Here is a 23,629-nt window from a genome sequence, read left to right as displayed (position 1 = left end):
TCGACATGTTGCATTGGCTTGTTTGATCACCAGATCTGTCTCCGGTCGAGCTCGTCATTGGACGACAGCTCCAGCATCATCCACAAGCAGCATTAACAGTCCCTGTATAGACTGGCCAAGTGCAACAGGTATGCTTACATTCACCATTCTGGCGGTTACACTGGTTATTAACGTACCAGCATTTCACATTTGCAATGGCTTATTTTGCGCTTACATTAACTGGTGATCTTGCAATGTTAATCACTTAAATACTGAAACGTCCCCTTAGAAAAATTTATGAATTACTGTGCTGATAAATCTCTACGTTATTTGATTTTCAAACAGCTGAGCAAAACTGAACGTACTCAGACATTACTCGCTTTACTTATTCTCAACACTAAACTGACACACTACATTTTTAGCGCAACGCAATCTGTCTTTCAAAAATCCCTACAAAAGAATGGCCCTGACTAACAATAACCTATACCTTTCATGAATCACTCACCTCACAAAAATCTTCGTTACTCGAACTACTGCAGTTCCGCGAGCGCCAATACTGCCAGCTAAATGAAAGATTCTAATTACTGAAGGCAATAATTACTGATAGGCATAGTTAGCAAATGAAAGATTTTGATAGAGAACAAACAATGTATTTACCTTAATAGTGTTCAAAAGTCGTAATATATATATATATATATATCAGTTCATGACATCCAGTCTTACGAATTTACCCTCTCTGATGAACACAGGTCCAGATCGTCCGCTCTCAAAATTCTGCCATCTCTCTCCCCACATCCACCACTGCTGGCGGCTTATCTCCAAATGCGCAAGGCTACCCGCTATTCATATCCAACTGCCGTACGCTACAATAGCGACTATTCCAACAAAGGCAACCAGCCAGACTTCACACAGCCCAGTCAGTGATTTTCATATAGAGCGCTACGTGGCGTTACCAACATAAAAACCTAAACAGCCTACTTACAATACGTTACCCAGACAAATGTATTCCCGAAATTTCGTTATCTACAGTAATTATTTTTTAGTGTTGCGATTTTTTGTCAGTGTCTTTCATTTAACAATATTTAATGTAAATAATCCATAAGAGGTCAGAAAGAATAGCGATCTCCAAAATTACAGTACAAGAAGAAGAACGACCTCCATTTCTCCAAATTAATACTGAATGTGGTTACAGCACTACCACCACTTTCTGAATTGAAATCTCTGATCCAGTGATTCAAAATGCATCACATACTGGACAGCTAAATTACAAAGTAAACTAAAAGAGTTTGTTTCTATGTTGTAGAAGGATTTTTGTTTAGAAACTTGTGGGTAATTTAGAGCAAGTATGTTACACACTTATTTTCTGCTATGCAAACTCATCTGTAAGTTGCAGCATTCGGCCATATTCGATACAGAATAACTTAGTAACTTGTATATTTAACCATTCCACATCATTCCAAGATATTGTGTAAGTTAACCATTTAATGATATTAACAAAATAATTTATTTTAGAAAGAAAAATTATTTCTGTACTACACTAATGCTCCATATAGTAAAGACATACAGAGTGAAATCAAAATATATTAAGGACCTTGTTGATAAATCAACTTCAAAGAATTGGGAAATGATCATTTAGACCACAAAATTTGTGAAATATCAACCAAGTTAACATAAAAAGCAATAAAATCGAATAAATAGGACAAAGGAAAACATGGGAAAGATCAGTTCTCAAAATAAAACATTTACTGGTCGCAGGAGTCTTCTCGTGCATGTCGAGTATATAAGGGGAAACAAGACAGAAAAGTGTTACATCAAGGTCAATGGGTATAGTTTTGCAAAAATGGTATCTCCATTCTCTAAAGAAGGACATTAAATGTATAAAATAACAATGTAAAACTGTAATTAAGTAAAATGAATGATTAAAAAATAGAAAACTTCTAAGAGTCATAATATACATAAACCCTTGAAGTATATATGCCACTTATATTGCAGGTTCTTTTTGGTAGATTCGTAAATATATGATGGATAGAAAATTTATCTCATCAGAATGTAAGCAAATGAAAACACTGTCCATATTTAAAGCAAGAGGAAATAGCAAGCAAGCACTGAATTAATTGTACTAAACATAATGTTATGACAAGAAAGTATAATAGGTGATCAAAGGGTTTCTGTTCGAAGACCATACAGTCCAGAATCAGTAAACTTTGAGGCAATCATCCCACCGATGCAGCAGGTTGAAGATACTCGTTAGGTAAAACACTGTGTCTTGGTGAGTGATGAAGTCCGTAACTGCCTGCTACACATCCTCGTCCAACAGGAATTGTCCACCCTTCAAGGCCTATTTTAAGGGACCGATGGCGTGATAATGGCATGGGGAGAGATCGGGGCTATAGGGGGAGAGGAGGGGGGGTGCTCAAGTGGCTCCACTTCAGGTGGCGTACCTTCTGCGGAGCTTCCAGATCGACCGACGTGTTGTGTCAAACCGCGGCCAGCCCAGAACTTGGCGCACCATTCCAGTTTTCGACAGACATGCTGCCCCATTCTCGTTCTTCATTGTCCAATGGATGTCTACCGGCATTTGTCCTTCGGCAGCCCAGAAAAGAATAACGGAACGCTGGTTCTGCTTGGATGTATTTCGTAATAACTTCGCCACAGTTCACATTTCCTTATTTAGCAAACGAAAATTGTTTTATCGCCGCTTATACAGTCATGGTGACAAGCATGTTGGTCTCTTTATGATTATCTCCACTAGTTTGCCAAACAGTGTGACTATAGGAAAGAAAGGAGTAACGTAGGAAATAACGGAGGAACACTATGAATTCAGTAATTTATGAATAAAGCGAGAGTGTGTTCATGTAAAAGCTTTGGATCAAGGTAAGGAAAGAGAACTTTACAACATACTGTAAAACAGTCACATACTTTGGTTCCTACAAAATTCAACAGAAGTAATTATCACTTTTCCTAAATGTCAGTGCCTAGCAGTACAACAATAAAAAGAAAGTTACAAAGATTGGCTAATAGAATAATGTAATTTAATGTAGTGACAAAGACAATTTGCAGTGTGCTGCATCCCATCCACAAAATACATAATCAAAACACTCTCATTTTCTAACTAAAACTGCAAAGTAATGACTTTTCAAGGAAGGAACTGTATTTTCTGAAAAGTTTTAGTAATAACAAAACTACAAAACACATTAAAATATTTAATTAATTTGGCCACAGTATGTATAAGAATTTTCGTATTTTGCATTGAACATCGATTTCTATATGATTACTGACGCGTTTTGTAAAAGTTACGCACAGTTCTCTTCAGTCTTTCTTTGTAGTGTAAACGCTAGATATTTAATACAGGGTTATTACAAATGATTGAAGCGATTTCACAGCTCTACAATAACTTTATTATTTGACATATTTTCCCAATGCTTTGCACACACATAGAAAAACTCAAAAAGTTTTTTTAGGCACTCACAAATGTTCGATATGTGAACCCTTTAGTGATTCGGCAGACATCAAGCCGATAATCAAGTTCCTCCCACACTCGGCGCAGCATGTCCCCATCAATGAGTTCGAAAGCATCGTTGATGCGAGCTCGCAGTTCTGGCACGTTTCTTGGTAGAGGAGATTTAAACACTGAATCTTTCACATAACCCCACAGAAAGAAATCGCATGGGGTTAAGTCGGGAGAGCGTGGAGGCCATGACACGAATTGCTGATCGTGATCTCCACCACGACCGATCCATCGGTTTTCCTATCTCCTGTTTAAGAACTGCGGAACATCATGATGGAAGTGCGGTGGAACACCATCCTGTTGAAAGATGAAGTCGGCGCTGTCGGTCTCCAGTTGTGACATGAGCCAATTTTCCAGCATGTCCAGATACACGTGTCCCGTAACGTTTTTTTCGCAGAAGAAAAAGGGGCCGTAAACTTTAAACCGTGAGATTACACAAAACACGTTAACTTTTGGTGAATTGCGAATTTGCTGCACGAATGCGTGAGGATTCTCTACCGCCCAGATTCGCACATTGTGTCTGTTCACTTCACCATTAAGAAAAAATGTTGCTTCATCACTGAAAACAAGTTTTGCACTGAACGCATCCTCTTCCACGAGCTGTTGCAACCGCGCCGAAAATTCAAAGCGTTTGACTTTGTATTCGGGTGTCAGGGCTTGTAGCAATTGTAAAGGGTAAGGCTTCTGCTTTAGCCTTTTCCGTAAGATTTTCCAAACCGTCGGCTGTGGTACGTTTAGCTCCCTGCTTGCTTTATTCGTCGACTACCGCGGGCTACGCGTGAAACTTGCCCGCACACGTTCAACCGTTTCTTCGCTCACTGCAGGCCGACCCGTTGATTTCCCCTTACAGAGGCATCCAGAAGCTTTAAACTGCGCATACCATCGCCGAATGGAGTTAACAGTTGGTGGATCTTTGTTGAACTTCGTCCTGAAGTGTCGTTGCACTGTTACGACTGACTGATGTGAGTGCATTTCAAGCACGACATACGCTTTCTCGGCTCCTGTCGCCATTTTGTCTCACTGCGCTCTCGAGCGCTCTGGCGGCAGAAACCTGAAGTGCGGCTTCAGCCGAACAAAACTTTATGAGTTTTTCTGCGTATCTGTAGTGTGTCGTGACCATATGTCAATGAATGGAGCTACAGTGAATTTATGAAATCGCTTCAATCATTTGTAATAGCCCTGTACGTGTAAGAGAAATTTAGGGTATTAATAAAATCAAATATTTCTTAACGGCAGTGGCAAAATTAATTTTCTTGGACTTTGTGCAGAATAAGATTCAAAATAGTAATAAAATTTGGAATATTTGCAACAAATGTAAAAATACCTTATCTTTAATATTGGGAATAGAGAGATGATCAAATACATGTTACCATTATTATCAGTAAAGAAGAAAGACAGTAGTACCATATAAAATAAATAAAATAAAAAAAATTATTTAAATATTAATTATTCTATCTGTATGATGGTGATTGTGATTGTAATAAATATTTGCTTATCTGGAACGTGGACGTTTAATTATTCGGTATCAGACGCTTGACAATGGCTTTCTCATAAAGGCAATGTTACTCGTAGTTGACCGTGAAATAAAACTGAAATAATCGGACTTCGTAAATAAATCGTTTCCAAAGACTGCTGCGGTAGGTGCGGACTCATAATCTAAATCTCAATATTTCAATAATTTGTCAGCCATGCCAATACGTCGTACAGAGGTGATTGTCTACTAAACATAAAAAAGTTACACAGATAGTTAAATCAGATATATTCAATGAATAAGCCTACAGTTCATAATCCTACTTACTTTTATAAATATAAATTCTTTACAGAATCGAGTGCCTAGTCTGGTTGCAACTCGCAGTATTCTTCTATAACATGAAATATGGCGGTGTGCCAGACAATAGAATAAAATATGTGCTTCTCGCACCACTTCTACCAGAGCTCTCTCATTTCTTAATCAAACATAAGAGTAACGTAATTGTGCTTTTGTTTTATCAGCGACACAGCGCTGCAGTTGTGTGCCATAGGCTTTATTTATTTGTCACTGATTATTTATTTAATTAATATTTCGAGTTTCCGAGGAAACTCACGCTCGGCATGTAAATGTGCCTTTATATTGCCCCCTGAATTGCGAGGCGAAAGGACACACCTGCAGGCGAGCAATTCACCTAAAGGCACAAGAAAATCTAAGTTATCTACAACTATTTACATGACTTACATTATACACATTATATACAAAATTTGAATGACGCGGGTGCGCCGTAAAAGTTCTTATGTTGGCAGATAGAGTGCGCGCATGCTCAGAAGCGTCTGTGTGACTCCGGCACTGCCGTTATATCGTACAGTTAGATCATGCGGCACAGTATTGCAGTTCATATTGTTCGTGTGCACGCGTTTCTCAGTCGTTGCACAAAGAAAATATTCAACCAAGATTACATATGAAGACTACATTCTATGACAGGTAACTTAGTTTTAAATTTACAATATTTGTTATAACACAATACAACTTAGATTGTTGAATGTTCTTAGTTACATAGTATTGTTTTGAAATACTTCAAAGAAAAATGTCCGTATGTTTCAGGTGCGTTGACCTATACACATCGTGTCGTTATTACAGTTCATATTCATCTGCTGCACAATAATTTTTTTTTACAGGTTAGTATCGTCGAGGTAAAGTTTTTTTTGATCACAGTAACATCGTTGTATAACAACGTGATTAATACATAAGCGTGTCCATTTCCCATTTCCATTATAGTTGTTGTGATGCAGTTCGTTGTGACTAAAGGCATTGCTCATTACAGATCAGACGTGACTCGTTGAGTAATTGGTCCACGTGCAGTTCGTTTTTTTTACATTCCGTGGAAGCTTGGTTGCAGAACCTCGGACGGCACATAGCTGGCGTCGATCCTTGGACAGTCCAGGTAAGAGTGTCCGTCACATTTCGAGAACATTTCATTCCCTGAAGTTCCAACCAAAATTCTTCCACCCGTCGTGTTGTTTTCTGGACAGGCAATTTGTGTCCATTTAATCCAGTTAACATCTTGAAGTTAGGTACTGTAGTAATGTCACTAGACGATGCACGAATTATGCCCTTCACATTTTCAGTTTTTTGCTGAATATAGCTCACCTAAATGTTCGTAGTTATTAATCAAAGAAATCATTCATCGCGTTTACATAGATACGCTGCATAATGAATGGCATTAACCGTTTCTTTCACATAGGTTTCTGCGTAGTTGCAGAGTTAGTAATGTTCGTTAATGTCCGTGAACAGAGGTTCACTATGCAATGTCTTTTTGGCACTCGTTTTGTTCAAATTTTTACATAGTAACAGTTACATGATACATCAGTTAAAAAAATAAGAAATTATACATACACACGTCACATATTTTCTTAGCATAAACATAATACAGTGGCACATAAACATGTTTGCATCATCATTACATAGCTATAGGTTATTACATTGTGTCACGTGATGTCATCTGAAATTAAGATAGGTTAGACACAACATTCATTACATCAGTAGGCAAGACCAGGCGTTTTCACTACTCAATAAATATTCAAAATAGTAAGAGAGAGAAAATGTTCGATTCCTCGCGTTTTGTGCGTGTGTGTAGAGTGTCTGTGTGGCCTTGACTACTGTTGAGAGATGTGCGTCTAATCTATTTCTCAAAGTAAAAGATCGCTTCATAGATGACGTCTGTCGGTTCGTCAGGTGTCATACCAAGTCAGTGGTACCTACAATAACAAATATTCCGTGAAAAATTAATATATCATTCACTGCTACGTAATCATAAATTTTATTTTGATATTCTGTCTTCCAGGTGGTGGCGCGCGCTGAAAGAAGAGTTCTTCTGCCTTCAACTGCGACTCTGGAACCGCTGAAATGAAAATTTCTACACTACTTATTATCTGTGTTGTAACAACAGAGTTTTTTCGAGTTGCTTAGCAATATTTTGATGGGTATGACTTTGACATTATTCAGCATGAAATGCTCTAAGATCTCGGTGTGCGTATTTTTCTAAAATTCTTTGAAGTGTGCCAACGTGTTCCTTCCAAGACTGTGTAGCTATCAGTATATCATCTACATAGTGTGTGACTGTCTCAACTAAATCGTCGCCAAGCACGGTATCCAGGGCTGTAATGAATACCCCAGAGCTGACATTCAGTCCGAAAGGTAGAACACAAAACTGATAGGTTCGCCCCCCGAACATAAATGCAGTATATTTCCGTGAATCAGGAGTGATACCCACCTGCCAAAACGAATTAGCGAGATCTATTGTGGAAAAATATTTTGCATCTAGAAATTTCTGTAATTGCTCTTCTAAATTTTCGGGTTTTGTGTGAACCGGTAAAATTATTTCATTAATTGCTCGAGCGTCTAACACTAACCTAATGCTTCCATTTGATTTTTTGACAACAAGTAGAGGACTACAATAAGGTGAGGTGGATGGTTCAATGACCTTCCAGTCTAACATTTGCTTTAATTCTTGCCACACAGCAGGTCGTTGAGATAACGGTACGTTATATGTCTTGTGGTAGAAGATCTTGTGAGGCTTGACTTCAATCTTGTACACATACGTGTTGATAACACCTAATCGTTTGGTAAAAACTTGTAAATATTTGGATAACACTTCCTGTAGTTTTATACGTTCATGTACACTGAGAGCTGTAGCTTCACTTATGTTATGATCAAGCAATGTTTTCAAGTCCATTAGCTCTGTGTCAGATGAGTGTGTTTGCATATCTTGAATGTCATTGTCAAATACTAACTGAACCTTGTACCCTGTACAGTGTTTGTCATGCTTTAGAGTTCTCCTGTCCAAATCAATAATAATTACACTGCCTTTATCATTTAAAATACATTTACCTTTGGAGAAGTCTATAATAGAGTCCTTCTCGCTCATAATATTTATTCCTAATATGTAATTTGTCACAAGGTTTTGTACAACCAGGAATGGCCATTGTACGGTTCCATTACCTATTTTAATGTTTACAAAAACTTGCTTCGTAACCCTACATGACTTATTACCTAGTGCAGTAGTTATTTTACAGTTTTGGGCAGGAAACTCAGGCACAGGTTCCAATTCACACATCTTTTTATAGAAATTAAAAGACAAAACGCTCACAGCTGCACCTGTATCTAGGATAATAGTAGTTGGAATCCCACCTACTACACCAGTAGTAGATGCTAAAACAATTTCATTTGTGTTTGAACGACATTGTGTACTGTCTTGTAAAAGTTCATCTGATATATTCTCATTGTGGTTGTATCTTATAAATAAAACAGGTAATTTTTGTTTAGAATTATTCGGCATATCATTATTCTGTTGTTCAAGTGTGGTGTCAAATAACTGATTAACATTGCAGTCGCCCCGCAAGAATTCTTCAGCCACGACCTGGGGCATAGAAGTGACTGTTTCTAGTTTGTTGGATTAGCATTTGTACTAGGTACTGACACAGATTGAGGTTGTGCATCAGGTGTCATTTCTATTATATTCACATTCGGATATTGCCTATTATGATCTCCAAACTTTTGCAGTTGTTGTTGCTGTTGCGCATTATAACTTACCTGTCGGTCGTAAGGTATGCTCCAATTTTGTCCTGGTGGCTGCTGTGGTAAAGCAGAGTTTGAATGGAAGTACTGATCGTTACGAGTCCAACCTTGATGCTGTCTTGGCTCGTAGTTATTATTATTTCTATTTCTGTTTGTGTTTTTGTTGTTGCCTTTGTATCCGTTGTTACCGTTGTAGTTATTACCGCGGTGCCTTTTGTATGGATTGCCGCATGAAGTGTTATTACTGTTGTAACTATTGTTTGTATTGGAATACGCGTGTTGATTTTGATTTTCGTATTGAAACGGCATGTGAGTTTGCTGTTTTGCTGTACCGCGTATCCAACTGTGGGCGCGCCAGAATTGAGTTGGCAAGCCTGCATGTTTTGCATACCACTAGTGTAAACATTGTGGCTGCTGTTTTGCCGCGCGAAGCGCTGATCTTCAAGTAACATGTCAACCGAATCTAAGGCTGTTAAAAAATAATCTGAATCGTCATCCAGGATATGTAGGAGTTTTTCTTTAATGTTGAAAGGCAATTTGGCCTTCAACGCACGGAGTATATCACGCGTTGCGACTGGTTCGTCTAAAAAGTGTCCCATGTTCAAGTATTTTTCAAAATATCTGCGTAAGTTGCCATTTTTACTGTTAAAAGTTTCAGGTTCTAAAATTTGTCTTCTGAGTCGCTCCTGGACGGATTGCGACCAGAATTTGTTCAGAAAAGCACGCTCAAACTCACTGTACGTGGTACATACGTCAGCTTGACTGTATGCCCAGACAGCTGCATCGCCTTGGATGTAACCGACAATATATGAAATCTTTTTCCGGTCACTCCAAGTGCGTGGAAATGCGTTACTAAAAGATTTAAGAAAAATCACCGGATGAATGGTTCGTTTTTCTGGGATAAAAATCTGAAATTGCCTGTGTTTCATTAAGCTTTCTTCTTCCTTCGTATTGTGATATGGATTTATTCCACTGTAATTACTGGTATGTTCAGCTGGCGAGTAACTACGATAATGTTGCTGTGGTTTACCATGATAATAGCTTGTGTTTGTGTTTGCACATCGTGGTATGTGTTGTAGTCGTGGTGTGTTTTGTTCTTGTGTGTTTGTTGTGTGCGGTATGTGTGTGTCATACTCGAATGTATATTGGTTCCTGAACTGTGCATTTTGACTGATATTTTCGTTACATACAGACTGTGGTCGATCGGTGAATTGTCTCATGGGTGCAGTGACGGATTGTACTGCGTCATTGATCAGCTGTTTGTTATTAGTAATGTATTGCGCTACGGAGTCGTGCACAATTGTTGGTAAATTTTCACGTAAGCATCTATCAAAATGTTTGTCTTTGTTCACTACCCAATCATGAAATTCTTTATTAATATTTTGAAAATGAGCTGTGGCATCAGATTGTAAGATGTCAGTCAGGTGCTGTTCAACATTGTCAAATTTATTCTGTACGTCAGTAATTCGTTTTTCAAGGTTGTCATGTACTGAAGGATATGTTTGAATTTGTTCAGTAAGAACTTCACACGTGACATTAAGGTTTTTTACTTGTGTCTGTAAAAGTGCTACGTCAGTTGTAGTCTTTTCTTGTCTCGTATTAAGCTGGGAAAATTTAGTACTGAGTTCAGTCATCTGTTCGGTCAGTGTGGCCTCTATAAGTTCCACACGTTTACATAAAGTGTCATTACCTGTCTTGAGTGCTATGAGGTCAGATTTAATTGCGTCATTTTGTGTCTGTAAGGTTGCCATGTTTTCGGCGTTTTGTTTCATTAGCATTTGTAACATGTCGGCAATGTTTACTGTTTGCAAGGTCTGTGCCCCCGTCGCGTCATTAGACGTGACGTCATGCATCAACATGGGCTCTGACTGAGACTTTGAAATTTTTGTAGTGGACGGCCTATTGCCAAAATTTCCGTCAACACTTGCGTCAATGTTTGATAAATCGTCACTACCGGTTGCTGTCGTAAAGTCATTTTCTAACATTTGTCTCTCGTCCGAGTCGGATTGCGTCTGAATAGTACGTCTTTGCTGTTCCATTTTTGCGTATTGATTTCTAGTTATTACCATGCCACACGTGATATATGTTTCAAGAAAATATTTGACACTGATTTTAAAATAAAATGCAGTTGAGCATGAATCGCTCGTAGCAACAATGGCTGTCTCTTAATTTAAAAATATAAACTGAATTTGAGATTATTGGTAATGGCCGCTGTCCATGTTACTACGTATCGTACAGAAGTCGGCCATATTGTACACTCGTGTAGTGGTATTGTTGCATACGTTATTGTTTAAGGAAAAGTACTGAGAATGAAATTTATCATTGAAAACTGTTATGCACGAAAGAAACACTACAGAATCTACTGAAAAGCTAATACACTGAATTATACGTCTGGTCAAGCCTGCTAATGCAAAGATGCTGCGTCTTACCTTATTTTGCTGGAAGTTTCATTGCGTCTTCCCGCAAAATTTTAGAATTGGAAAATATCTTCAGATTTTTTTGTTATCTCTCATACATTCACGTCCAGGTCCAGAAAGTTGATTTTTCACATGAAACAAAGAGAACAATGTAACAAATGACAAAATAACAAGTCCGACACGCAGTCGCCAATATAAAATAAATAAAATAAAAATATTATTTAAATATTAATTTTTTTATCTGTATGATGGTGATTGTGATTGTAATAAATATTTGCTTATCTGGAACGTGGACGTTTAATTATTCGGTATCAGACGCTTGACAATGGCTTTCTCATAAAGGCAATGTTACTCGTAGTTGACCGTGAAATAAAACTGAAATAATCGGACTTCGTAAATAAATCGTTTCCAAAGACTGCTGCGGTAGGTGCGGACTCATAATCTAAATCTCAATATTTCAATAATTTGTCAGCCATGCCAATACGTCGTACAGAGGTGATTGTCTACTAAACATAAAAAAGTTACACAGATAGTTAAATCAGATATATTCAATGAATAAGCCTACAGTTCATAATCCTACTTACTTTTATAAATATAAATTCTTTACAGAATCGAGTGCCTAGTCTGGTTGCAACTCGCAGTATTCTTCTATAACATGAAATATGGCGGTGTGCCAGACAATAGAATAAAATATGTGCTTCTCGCACCACTTCTACCAGAGCTCTCTCATTTCTTAATCAAACATAAGAGTAACGTAATTGTGCTTTTGTTTTATCAGCGACACAGCGCTGCAGTTGTGTGCCATAGGCTTTATTTATTTGTCACTGATTATTTATTTAATTAATATTTCGAGTTTCCGAGGAAACTCACGCTCGGCATGTAAATGTGCCTTTATAACCACCGCCAGCAAGACTGATAGATTATTTGACAATCATTATTTTCATCATCAGGGTTATAACTACAATTACGAGTCTTATAACTGTTTCTCGTAAGTACTAGTCTAAAAGTTAAAAACGGAAGTTAATCTGTCATTTGAACAACACAATAACATACCACTGATCAGCGCATGCATTTGGTATTTGACACAGTTAATGCACCTACATGTTTATCACTAATCCCGACAAATAAAATTAACCCGTTTAATTTCCAAAAGCAGATTGCCGCACGAAAAATGTCTGATGTAATATCGTGAATTTACCTCCCAAAACTCGATATGAAAACGAACATAGGTACCACATGAGCCTAGCACGTCATACAATGGTATATTAGTGTAGTAGTGCCACTTTTATGCACTGGAGAGCCAAAGAAACTAGCACATCTGCCTAATATGGTGAAAACCTCCCACCAGCACGCAGAACCGCCGCTACTCGACGTGTCATGGACTCGAATGATGTCTGAAGTAGTGCTGGAGGGAACTGACACCATGAACCTGTAACAGTCTCTTCTGAACAGCACGTTGCAAGACATCCCAGATATGCTCAATAACGTTCATGTCTGGGGAGTCTGGTGACCAAAGGTAGTGTTTAAACTCAGAAAAGTGTTCCTGGAGCGACTGTGTAGCAATTTTGTACGTGTGGGACGTCGCATTGTCCTGCTGGAATTTCCCAAGCCCGACGGAATGCACAATGAACATGAATGGATGGAGGTGATCAGACAGGATGCTTACGTACGTGTCACCTGTCATAGTCGTAGCTAGACTACCAGAGGTCCCGTATCACTCCAACTGCATGAGCCCCACTCCATTACACAGCCTCCACCAGCTTGAATAGTCCCCTGTCACATGCAGGGTCCATGGATTCATGAGCTTGTCTGCATACCCGTACACGTCCATGTGATCGATACAATTTGAATCGAGACTCGTCCGGGCAGGCAACAGGTTTCCAGTCATCAACAGTCCAATATCGGTGTTGACGTGCCCAGGCGAGGCGTCGAGCTTTGTGTTGTGCAGACATCAAGGGTACACGAGTGGGCCTTCGGCTCCAAAGGCCCATATTGATGATGTTTCGTCGAATGGTTCGCACGCTGACACTTGTTGATGGCCCAGCTTTGAAATCTGCAGCAATTTGCGGAAGGGTTGCACTTCTGTCACGTTGAACGATTCAATCGTCTTTGGGCCCCTTCCCGCAGGATCTTTTTCTGTCCGCAGCCATGTCGGAGATTTGATGTTTTACCGGATTTCTGACATTCGCGGTACACTCGTGAAATGGTCCTATGGTAAAATTCCTACTTCATCGTTACCTCGGAGGTGCTGTGCCCCATCGCTCGTGGGCCGACTGTAGCACCACGTTCAAACTCACTTAAATCTTGATATCCTGCCATTGTAGCTGCTGTAATCGATCTAACAACTGCACCAGACACTTCTTGTCTTACATAGACCTAGGCGCTGCCAACTGCAGGGCCGTATTCCGCCTGTTTACATATGTCTGTATTTGAATACGTACGCCTATATCAGTTTCTTTGGCGCTTCAGTGTAGAGTACTATGTTCAGGAGTAAAACAGATTTCAGGGTGTTCTTGTCATTACTGAGAATGTTATGTACCAGTTATCGAAAGTGTGATACTTTGAACACAACAGGCGTAAAGCTTCCGTGCCTTTAAACACCGTCAAAAGTAAAAACCTCAGCTGCAAACACGCACTGACGAACCTAAAAATTCCTCCCATAACACCTCACTTTGGCGTGTTGGACTCCCAAGGCAAGTCATAAACTGAGCCTTGACAGTGTGACACGCCAACATGAGATGTTCGTATAAGAATAGTTTTTAGATTTGTCAATGCGTGTTTGCTGCTTGGGTTTTTACCTTTGACGGTGTTTAATAGCGTAGAAGCTTTAAGCACTTGATAATGAGATAACGTAGTCCCGAAACATGTTGTGGTAAAAATATCACTCGTTGGACAACTACTGGGTAATATTCTCAGTGGTGATTCATGAGACAGTGGTGCGATGGCTTCACAACAGAGTACTTGTCAATTATCCAGTTGCTAAAGTTTTCCTGTGGCCAAAACTTGTATCATTAGTTTAATGTTTTGAAGTGCAAAGGAGCTATTTCAGCCTCGGTATTTTTCTTAAATTGATGAAACTGTTTTCGGAATAGCTATACATGTAATTAATAGCTTCCCTAACGCCAAGTAATGAAAGAAACGTTCTGTGAGTACATGGAGAAACGGAGTTTGTTTTATAACTTTTACCAAATTTCACTTAGTTAAAAGTCGCTAAATGGCGATACCAAGACGTTTAATCTTTTGAGATCAATTGGTTTCGTCCTTTTTCTACTGCTGTTAATTAATAACTTAGAAGATATGGGAGAGCAAAGGATCTAATTCAAATCTTCTTTTAAGCTCGAATACTGGTAATGTGGAGGAGTAAACTGTACTTACTCCAACTCGTATATTGCTTTTCCTAGCAACCAAGTCCTTTCTTATTCCTTCGAGCAGCGTCTTCACAGCTACCTTGCTGGCGAAGTACATCGAGTTTCGAGAGTCGCTCATAGGAATGTGACCAGCGAGGCTAATAAACAGAGAAACACGTACCATTTTAATAGCCATAAAGAAAAATCCATCGGAAGCGCATGACACAATAGGTTTAAAACAAAGTATAGGACAATACATAGAGATACCCTGAATGACAGGTGTTCGACTTTCATAAGGACAATGCGTGAAGCTTCCAACGAATACCGTAGCAGAATCATATCGAAGGATCTCTCACAAAGCCCAGTACATTGTGGGTATGTTTAACGGTAGTCAGTGGCACCGAAGCTGTCTCCAAACACGCTTGGATGACGTTGGAGCTGATATTGAGGGTAGTAAAGAAGAATTAGAAGAATAAGAAGAAGGAAAGGCGATCGCTTTCAAATTTTCCTGAAGGAAGGAAATTCTTACAACACTGCAAACACGAGTGAAATAGTTATTAATATCCCCAGAAACAGCTGAAATCGATGAAATTGAACAACGCTTCAGGGCCCGTTGGAATCCCTGCCAGATTGTGTACGGAAATTGCAGGTGAATAACCCCTCTATTGTATCCATAGATCACTACAATGAAAAACTGTGAGCGGTAGTTAGAAAGAAACCCATGTCTGACTGGTCTACAAGAAGGGTAAAAGAAGTGGTCCATAAAATTACCGTCCAAAATTCTTTGCATCCATCTGCTGTAAAGTCTCATTTCAATAAGTCAGGACTCAGAGAAATATTTCTCTTTTCTCATATGCCATCCAGAACGCCACGAATCAAGGCAGTATTTCTTCATGTCCGGGAACGCATTTGACACAGTCCCACAAGAAACGCCTATTAACAAAAGTATGGCAATATGGAGCATCAAACAAAATATTTGACAGGGTTGATTGGAGACAAGTCATCGTAAACAGTAACTTCTATCGTGTCTCAGGGTACTATACTGGGATAGTAGCTGTTGTAATAAAATGAAACCCCAGCAGCGGTCGTTTTTATGTTGTTTTATTATACTGCAAACAGTTCCGGTAAGTCGATACACCCTCTTCAGGCTTTAACTGACGCATACGGGGGTGAACTCCTATGGTATACAAGATCCTATCAGTGGCCAGTTCATCGAACTTGGTTACAATATACAGTAATTAAATAACGTCGAAGGGGCGGATGTACTGTTTTACATTATTATGTAAGTGAACGGCCGAAGTACCACATACCATCAATTACAAGGATGGACATACCACCAAAAGTAGCTGTTGTTGTCTGCTAATAACTAGCAGACGCTGTTAATACTATTCTCTGATTTTTCACAGGCTATATCGTTATCTGCAAGAAATCACTGTCTGAAAGATTATCGAGATCTGAGTGACAAGCCGTAATCATGGAAGTGCACCGTTTCACCGGTCGGACAGCTGACGGATCAGGTGTAGTTGTTAACGAGTGCAAGTTTTAGCAGCCATCTCGCACGCTGACACCGACTTAGAGAATCGTCTAGACCTGTAGTCGAGAAGGCGCAAAATGTTCCGTGTCAGCTAGCAGTACTGTTGCCAGCATTCAACTGCAAACTGCGAACCGGTGCAGTCGAAAACAGTAGTCATCCATAGAGCTGTGACAACTCTGAAGCGTTGCGGTAGAGTCGTTTACAAAATCGCGTTATTTTATTGGTTAAGGTAGGCCTGTGGAGCTGCCACGCCGAGTCCACTGCAGCTGTCAAGAGCAACTTAAAACGACGACTCAGCTATGGTACGTCGCTCTAATCCCCCGATCCTCTGAAGCACGAGATGGTCCACAAAGGGAAAAAATTCCCGACACCAAAACAGTCGCATGCAATCTACATCCACATGTACATGTGTGTCCTTCAAGCCACATCTACATGTGGTTCCTTTGAAAGGGCACGGCCGATTTCCTTCCGCATCCTTTCCTAACCAGAGTTTATGCTCTGTCAATGACGTCGTCGTCGACGAACGTTAAACATTGATCTCCTCCTCCTCCTCCTCCTCCTTTGTGTACCATTGGTACTTTCACCCTTTTCTGTTTCAGTAGCGTGGTAACGAATACTGTTGATTGTCTCCGTACAAGACCGAATCTCCAATATTACCTTCATGGTCTTTGTGCCAGATGTATGTAAGTGGAAGGAATACAACGGCTGATCCTGTAGGAAAGCAAACTCATGAAACATACAGTAAACTGCAGCGTGATGTACAAAAACTCTCTTGTAGTGTCTGCTACTGGATTTGGATGGGCATTTCCATGACGCTTTCTAACCTTCTAAACGAAGCTGTAACAAAACGCGCTGCTATTCTTTGGATATTTTCTGTTCCCTCAAACAATTTTTTGTGGTATGGTTCGCATACAGACGATAGGTGTAGATTGTGTCCTTCTCTGAAAATTTTTATTGAAAATGAAATTTCTCCAGCTGTACTTAAGATTTTATATTTACTTCGCTACTAGTTACGACGTTGCGTCAACGCTATCTTCAGGCCCGTGCACTCTGATAAAACCAGTTGCGTGTGGCTCAGTGTAGCACTCTACATCTACATCTACATATGCATCTACATCCATACTCCGCAAGCCACCTGATGGTGTGTGGCGATGTGTACCTTGAGTACCTCTATCGGTTCTCCCTTCTATTCCAGTCTCGTATTGTTCGTGGAAAGAAGGATTGTCGGTATGCTTCTGTGTGGGCTCCAATCTCTCTGATTTTATCCTCATGGTCTCTTCGCGAGATATACGTAGGAGGGAGCAATATACTGCTTGACTCCTCGGTGAAGGTATGTTCACGAAACTTCAACAAAAGCCCGTACCGAGCTACTGAGCGTCTCTCCTGCAGAGTCTTCCACTGGAGTTTATCTATCATCTCCGTAACGCTTTCCTGATTACTGAATGATCCTGTAACGAAGCGTGCTGCTCTCCGTTGGATCTTCTCTATCTCTTCTACCAACCCTATCTGGTACGGATCCCACACTGCTGAGCAGTATTCAAGCAGTGGGCGAACAAGCGTACTGTATCCTACTTCCTTTGTCTCCGGATTGCATTTCCTTAGGATTCTTCCAATGAATCTCAGTCTGGCATCTGCTTTACCGACGATCAATTTTATATGATCATTCCATTTTAAATCACTCCTAATGCCTACTGCCAGTTGCTGACCTGCTATATTGTAGTTAATTTATAAGGGATCTTCCTTTCTGTGTATTCGCAGCACATTACACTTGTCTACATTGAGATTCAATTGCCATTCCCTGCACCATCCGTCAATTCGCTGCAGATCCTCCTGCATTTCAGTACAATTTTCCATTGTTACAACCTCTCCGCGGTGGGACCAACACGTGCTCCACATGGATGGCGGGCAGTAACCAGTTACGTGTTGGTCTCACCGCGGACTGCTAGACTGAGCCACTCGCAACTGGTGTACGGGCCTGAAGATGGCGATGACGCAACGTCGAAACTAGTAGCGAAGTAAATATAAACTCTTAAGTACAGCTGGAGGAATTTCATTTTTAATAAAAATTATATCAGCTGTGTCCCAACTTCATCCAGTTTAAATATGGATGTACGAAGATTCTCTGTAAATGTTTAATGTACCGGCGTTGAAGAGCGCCCTTGACGATCTCCTTGTTTACATCTTTTCGGCTGAGGATTTTTGTCCGTGGACAGAAATCCACTGGGTGCCACTGTTGTAGTGCCCAGTCTTCCTGCAGTTAAGTTGTTCCAACGCTGCGAGTAGGCGTACCTTGTGCAGGATACCCGCCAGTTAGCCGCTCTCTGCACGTTCTGCACATGTGTGAAGTGAACCAGCTCATCATCACTGCCTGCGGGATGGCGCGTACACTGCAGCCTACCTGCTTGACTTCACGCACTCACGTGTTCGCACACGCCTGCCAGCTATTGCCTACGGGTGCCTGGTTAAGGATTTTTCCGATACAAGTAAGTATAAACAATTATTCGATACTTTTCTTTCGATATCGAGTACCTTAAGAATCTAATTATTAAAGTTTTTCTACAGAATCGATTTTATGGATGTTAAATATTTTATACTGATGATTAATTGTCAACAGAATTAGTATCCCACCAACCTCACCAACTGTCATAGAATGCAAGGACGTTTTATTGAGGCAACTGAAGAAATGTTATTGGTTAAATTAGATAAATGATCATGCAGCCACTGCTACTCTACTGTATCTGGAGTTCAAAAACTTGCATTTTCAAGATACTGAGACGCAGAAGCATGCGGACGAGTTATACAATAACTTAAAAGTATGCTTTATGAGCAACAAAGCACACTGCTGTCCAAAATTGAAGTAACAAACGGCTGTTTCCACTTTCTGTGTCTAACTCATGATGTAATCAAACTGTCAAGAGATGTCCGTACGATAGTGTTCTGCACGGAATGTGGCATTCCGGTCAACGGACAACCACGCCAAAGATGACGTCAGGGCACCTATCGAACGGGGTAGTGTTTGCCGTGTAGTCCTTCATCCACAATATCTGTGTAATAGATCTAAACATTTAATAAAACACTTAGGCCTATCAGAACTAAAATACATTAATATAATGGTTCCGAAAAATATCATGTTAGGACCAATATTATTCCTGATATACATCACTGACTTTCTCAGTAGTGTTACTCGTGGTCAAAAAATCTTCTTCACTGATTACAGCAATATTATAGTCACTGAGAAAACAAAAGAACTCCTCGCAGAGAAAGCAAATGAAAATCTCAAGGAAGTTTACAATTGGTCAATAAGCAATGAAGTCACATTGAACGTAAAGAAAACTAATGCCATGAATTTCAGTTTGAAGAGGTAAAATGACAATGTTAAATTAAAAATTGATGGCACCTCTATAGACTGTGTAACAAATGCAAAATTTCTAGGAATGAATATTGATTCTCAGTTGAAGTGGTGTGAACACACAGGTACTTGCAAACAGAATGTCATCAGCATGTTATGGCCTTAGAATCCTATCATCGGTTTGTAACACGTAGTGTCTTTTAGTTACATACTATTCATATGTACACTCAATTTTTAGCTATGGCATTTTGTTTTGGGGAACAAATGCACAAAATATGAACACAATTTTCAAACTCCAGAAAAGAGCCATAAGAATAATAACCAGAAACAGTAGTCGACATCACTGTAAAGATCTGTTCAAAACACTGAGGATTTTACCATGCACCATGTGAATACATTTGCCAGTCATTTGTACATATCAAAAATGACATTGGTAACTACTGCACAAACAGCTCCGTCCATGACCATGACATTTACCAAGAAAAAAAAAACATAAAACTCAAAACAGCATTTTCTACCAAGGAATAAAACTGTACAATAAATTACAAAAAATAATAAAAGAAATTGCAAAAATACACTTATTTAAAAAGGCAGCTTAAATGTACCTGTTATGCAAAACAGTTTATACATTGAAGGACCGCTTAGATACAGCCGAGTAGGGGTTTGGTAAATAAATGTTATGCAAATAAATAATAATAATGATTATAAAACATCCAACATTCCACATAATACTATTCACACTATGGTTTTTTTCCCTTTCTTTCCTTTTCTTTAAATACTTACCCCCCACATATGCATACCACAACACTAACACCCCTTCCTCTTTCTGAGCTCAACATATCACTCATTATAGACGGATGCTAACTCAGTTTTTCAGGATACCAAATGGGAAGTTATGGTACGGAAAATGGCCCAGAGATCACCAGTGTGTGTGTGTGTGTGTGTGTGTGTGTGTGTGTGTGTGTGTGTGTGTTTGTGTGTGTGTGGTGAGTGAAATGTTACGAAACAATATATATATAGTGTGTGCAGTGAGTGACAGTGAGATATGACTGAACAGCGTAGCATCACATTATTTAATAAGTTATTTGTAAAAAAAGTATTATACAGGGTGTCCCAGCTATCTTGTCCACCCAAAATATCTCTGGAACAATAACAGCTATTGGAAAACGACTTTCACCGGTATCAATGTAGGGCTGGGGCCCATGAATGTACATATTTGGAAACATTCTAAAACGAAAACATATGTGTTTTTTAACACAAACTTATGTTTTTTTAAATGGACCTCCTATATTTTTTCTTCAGCAATCCATAGAGCTGGCAGAGGCTGCAAGTAAGATGGGGCTGGACGTTTTAGCTGTTAGTGACATTCGGGTAAGGGGTGAGAAAGAAGAGGAAGTGGGAGAACAAGGTCTACCTGCCAGGAGTCAAAGCAGGAATAGCACAATGGGGTGTAGGGCTTTACATCAGGAAAGAAATGGAACCCAGCGTAGTTGCAATAAGGTATGTAAACGAACGACTGATGTGGATAGATTTGACAGTGTCTAGCAAGAAAATTAGGATTGTGTCAGTATATTCGCATTGTGAAGGGACAGATCAAGATAAGATGGATAGTTTTTATGAGGCACTCAGTGATGTAGTTGTTAGAGTAAAGGACAAGGACAGTGTTCTGCTCATGGGTGATTTTAACGCCAGGATTGGAAATCGAACAGAAGGGTATGAAAAGATTATGGGTAAATTTGGAGAGGATATGGAGGCCAACAGGAACGGGAAACAACTCTTGGATTTCTGTGCCAGTATGGGCTTAGTAATCACAAACTCCTTTTTTAAACATAAGAACATTCACCGGTATACTTGGGAAGGCAGGGGAACCAGATCTGTCATTGACTATATAGTAACAGATCAGGAATTCAGGAAGGCTGTGAGGGACACACGTGTATTCAGGGGATTCTTTGATGACACTGATCATTATTTAATCTGCAGTGAAATTGGGATTGTGAGGCCGAAAGTGCAGGAGGTCAGGTCCATATGTAGGAGGATAAGAGTGGAGAAACTTCAGGATAAGGAAATCAGGCACAAGTACATAACAGCGATCTCAGAAAGGTACCAGTTAGTTGAATGTAGCCAATTACAGTCATTGGAAAAGGAATGGACAAGGTACAGGGACACAGTACTAGAAGTGGCTAAAGAATGTCTTGGAACAGTAGTGTGTAAAAGTAGGAAGAAGCAAACAGCTTGGTGGAATGATACAGTCAAGGCAGCCTGTAAAAGGAAAAAGAAGGCGTATCAAAAATGGCTACATACCAGAACCCAGGTAGACAGAGAAAGTTATGTTGAAGAAAGAAACAAAGCCAAACAGATAATTGCAGCATCCAAGAAGAAATCGTGGGGAAGACTTTGGAAACAGGTTGGAGACTATGGGTCAAGCTGCTGGAAAACCATTCTGGAGTGTAATTAGCAGTCTTCGAAAGGGAGGTAAGAAGGAAATGACAAGTATTTTGGACAGGTCAGGAAAACTGCTGGTGAATCCTGTGGATGCCTTGGGAAGATGGAGGGAATATTTTGAAGAGTTGCTCAATGTAGGTGAAAATGCGATCAGTAATGTTTCAGATTTCGAGGTAGAATGGGATAGGAATGATGATGGAAATAGGATCACATTTGAGGAAGTGGAAAAAATGGTCAATAGATTGCAGTGCAATAAAGCGGCTGGGGTGGATGAAATTAAGTCGGAACTCATCAAATACAGTGGAATGTCAGGTCTTAAATGGCTACACAGGATAATTGAAATGGCGTGGGAGTCGGGACAGGTCCCATCAGACTGGACAAAAGCAGTAATCACACCAATCTTTAAACATGGAAACAGAAAAGATTGTAACAACTACAGAGGTATCTCTTTAATCAGCGTTGTGGGTAAAATCTTCTCAGTTATTGTTGAAAGGAAAGTGCGAGTATTAGTTGAGGACCAATTGGATGAAAATCAGTGTGGGTTTAGGCCTCTTAGAGGTTGTCAGGACCAGATCTTTAGCTTACGGCAAATAATGGAGAAGTGTTATGAGTGGAACAGGGAATTGTATCTATGCTTTATAGATCTAGAAAAGGCATATGACCGGGTTCCTAGGAGGAAGTTATTGTCTGTTCTACAAGATTATGGAATAGGAGGCAAACTTTTGCAAGCAATTAAAGGTCTTTACATGGATAGTCAGGCAGCAGTTAGAGTTGATGGTAAATTGAGTTCATGGTTCAGAGTAGTTTCAGGGGTAAGACAAGGCTGCAACCTGTCTCCACTGTTGTTCATATTATTCATGGATCATATGTTGAAAACAATAGACTGGCTGGGTGAGATTAAGATATGTGAACACAAAATAAGCAGTCTTGCATATGCGGATGACTTAGTTGTGATGGCAGATTCTATTGAAAGTTTGCAAAGTAATATTTCAGAGCTAGATCAGAAATGTAAGGACTATGGTATGAAGATTAGCATCTCCAAAACGAAAGTAATGTCAGTGGGAAAGAAATATAAACGGATTGAGTGCCAAATAGGAGGAACAAAGTTAGAACAGGTGGACGGTTTCAAGTACTTAGGATGCATATTCTCACAGGATGGCAACATAGTGAAAGAACTGGAAGCGAGGTGTAGCAAAGCTAATGTAGTGAGCGCTCAGCTACGATCTACTCTCTTCTGCAAGAAGGAAGTCAGTACTAAGACTAAGTTATCTGTGCACCGTTCAATCTTTCGACCAACTTTGTTGTATGGGAGCGAAAGCTGGGTGGATTCAGGTTACCTTATCAACAAGGTTGAGGTTACGGATATGAAAGTAGCTAGGATGATTGCAGGTACTAGTAGATGGGAACAATGGCAGGAGGGTGTCCACAATGAGGAAATCAAAGAAAAACTGGGAATGAACTCTATAGATGTAGCAGTCAGGGCGAACAGGCTTAGATGGTGGGGT

At 39.7% G+C, this 23,629-nt stretch overlaps 1 protein-coding gene across 1 annotated transcript in view; it reads right to left on the bottom strand.

Moving 5' to 3' along the window:
- The window catches only part of LOC126143900 (farnesol dehydrogenase-like), a 121,095-nt gene that overhangs the window by 25,684 nt on the left and 71,782 nt on the right, over positions 1-23,629 (bottom strand). Inside the window, exon 4 of the mRNA XM_049915456.1 lies at positions 14,828-14,957. Coding sequence (XP_049771413.1) covers positions 14,828-14,957 — 130 coding nt within the window. The remainder of the gene's footprint in view (positions 1-14,827; positions 14,958-23,629) is intronic.

The sequence above is a fragment of the Schistocerca cancellata genome, chromosome 2 (assembly GCF_023864275.1).
Source record: "Schistocerca cancellata isolate TAMUIC-IGC-003103 chromosome 2, iqSchCanc2.1, whole genome shotgun sequence".
Lineage (NCBI taxonomy): Eukaryota > Metazoa > Arthropoda > Insecta > Orthoptera > Acrididae > Schistocerca > Schistocerca cancellata.
The sequence above is the reverse complement of the archived record's forward strand: the minus strand, read 5'-3'. Positions and strand labels throughout refer to the sequence as shown.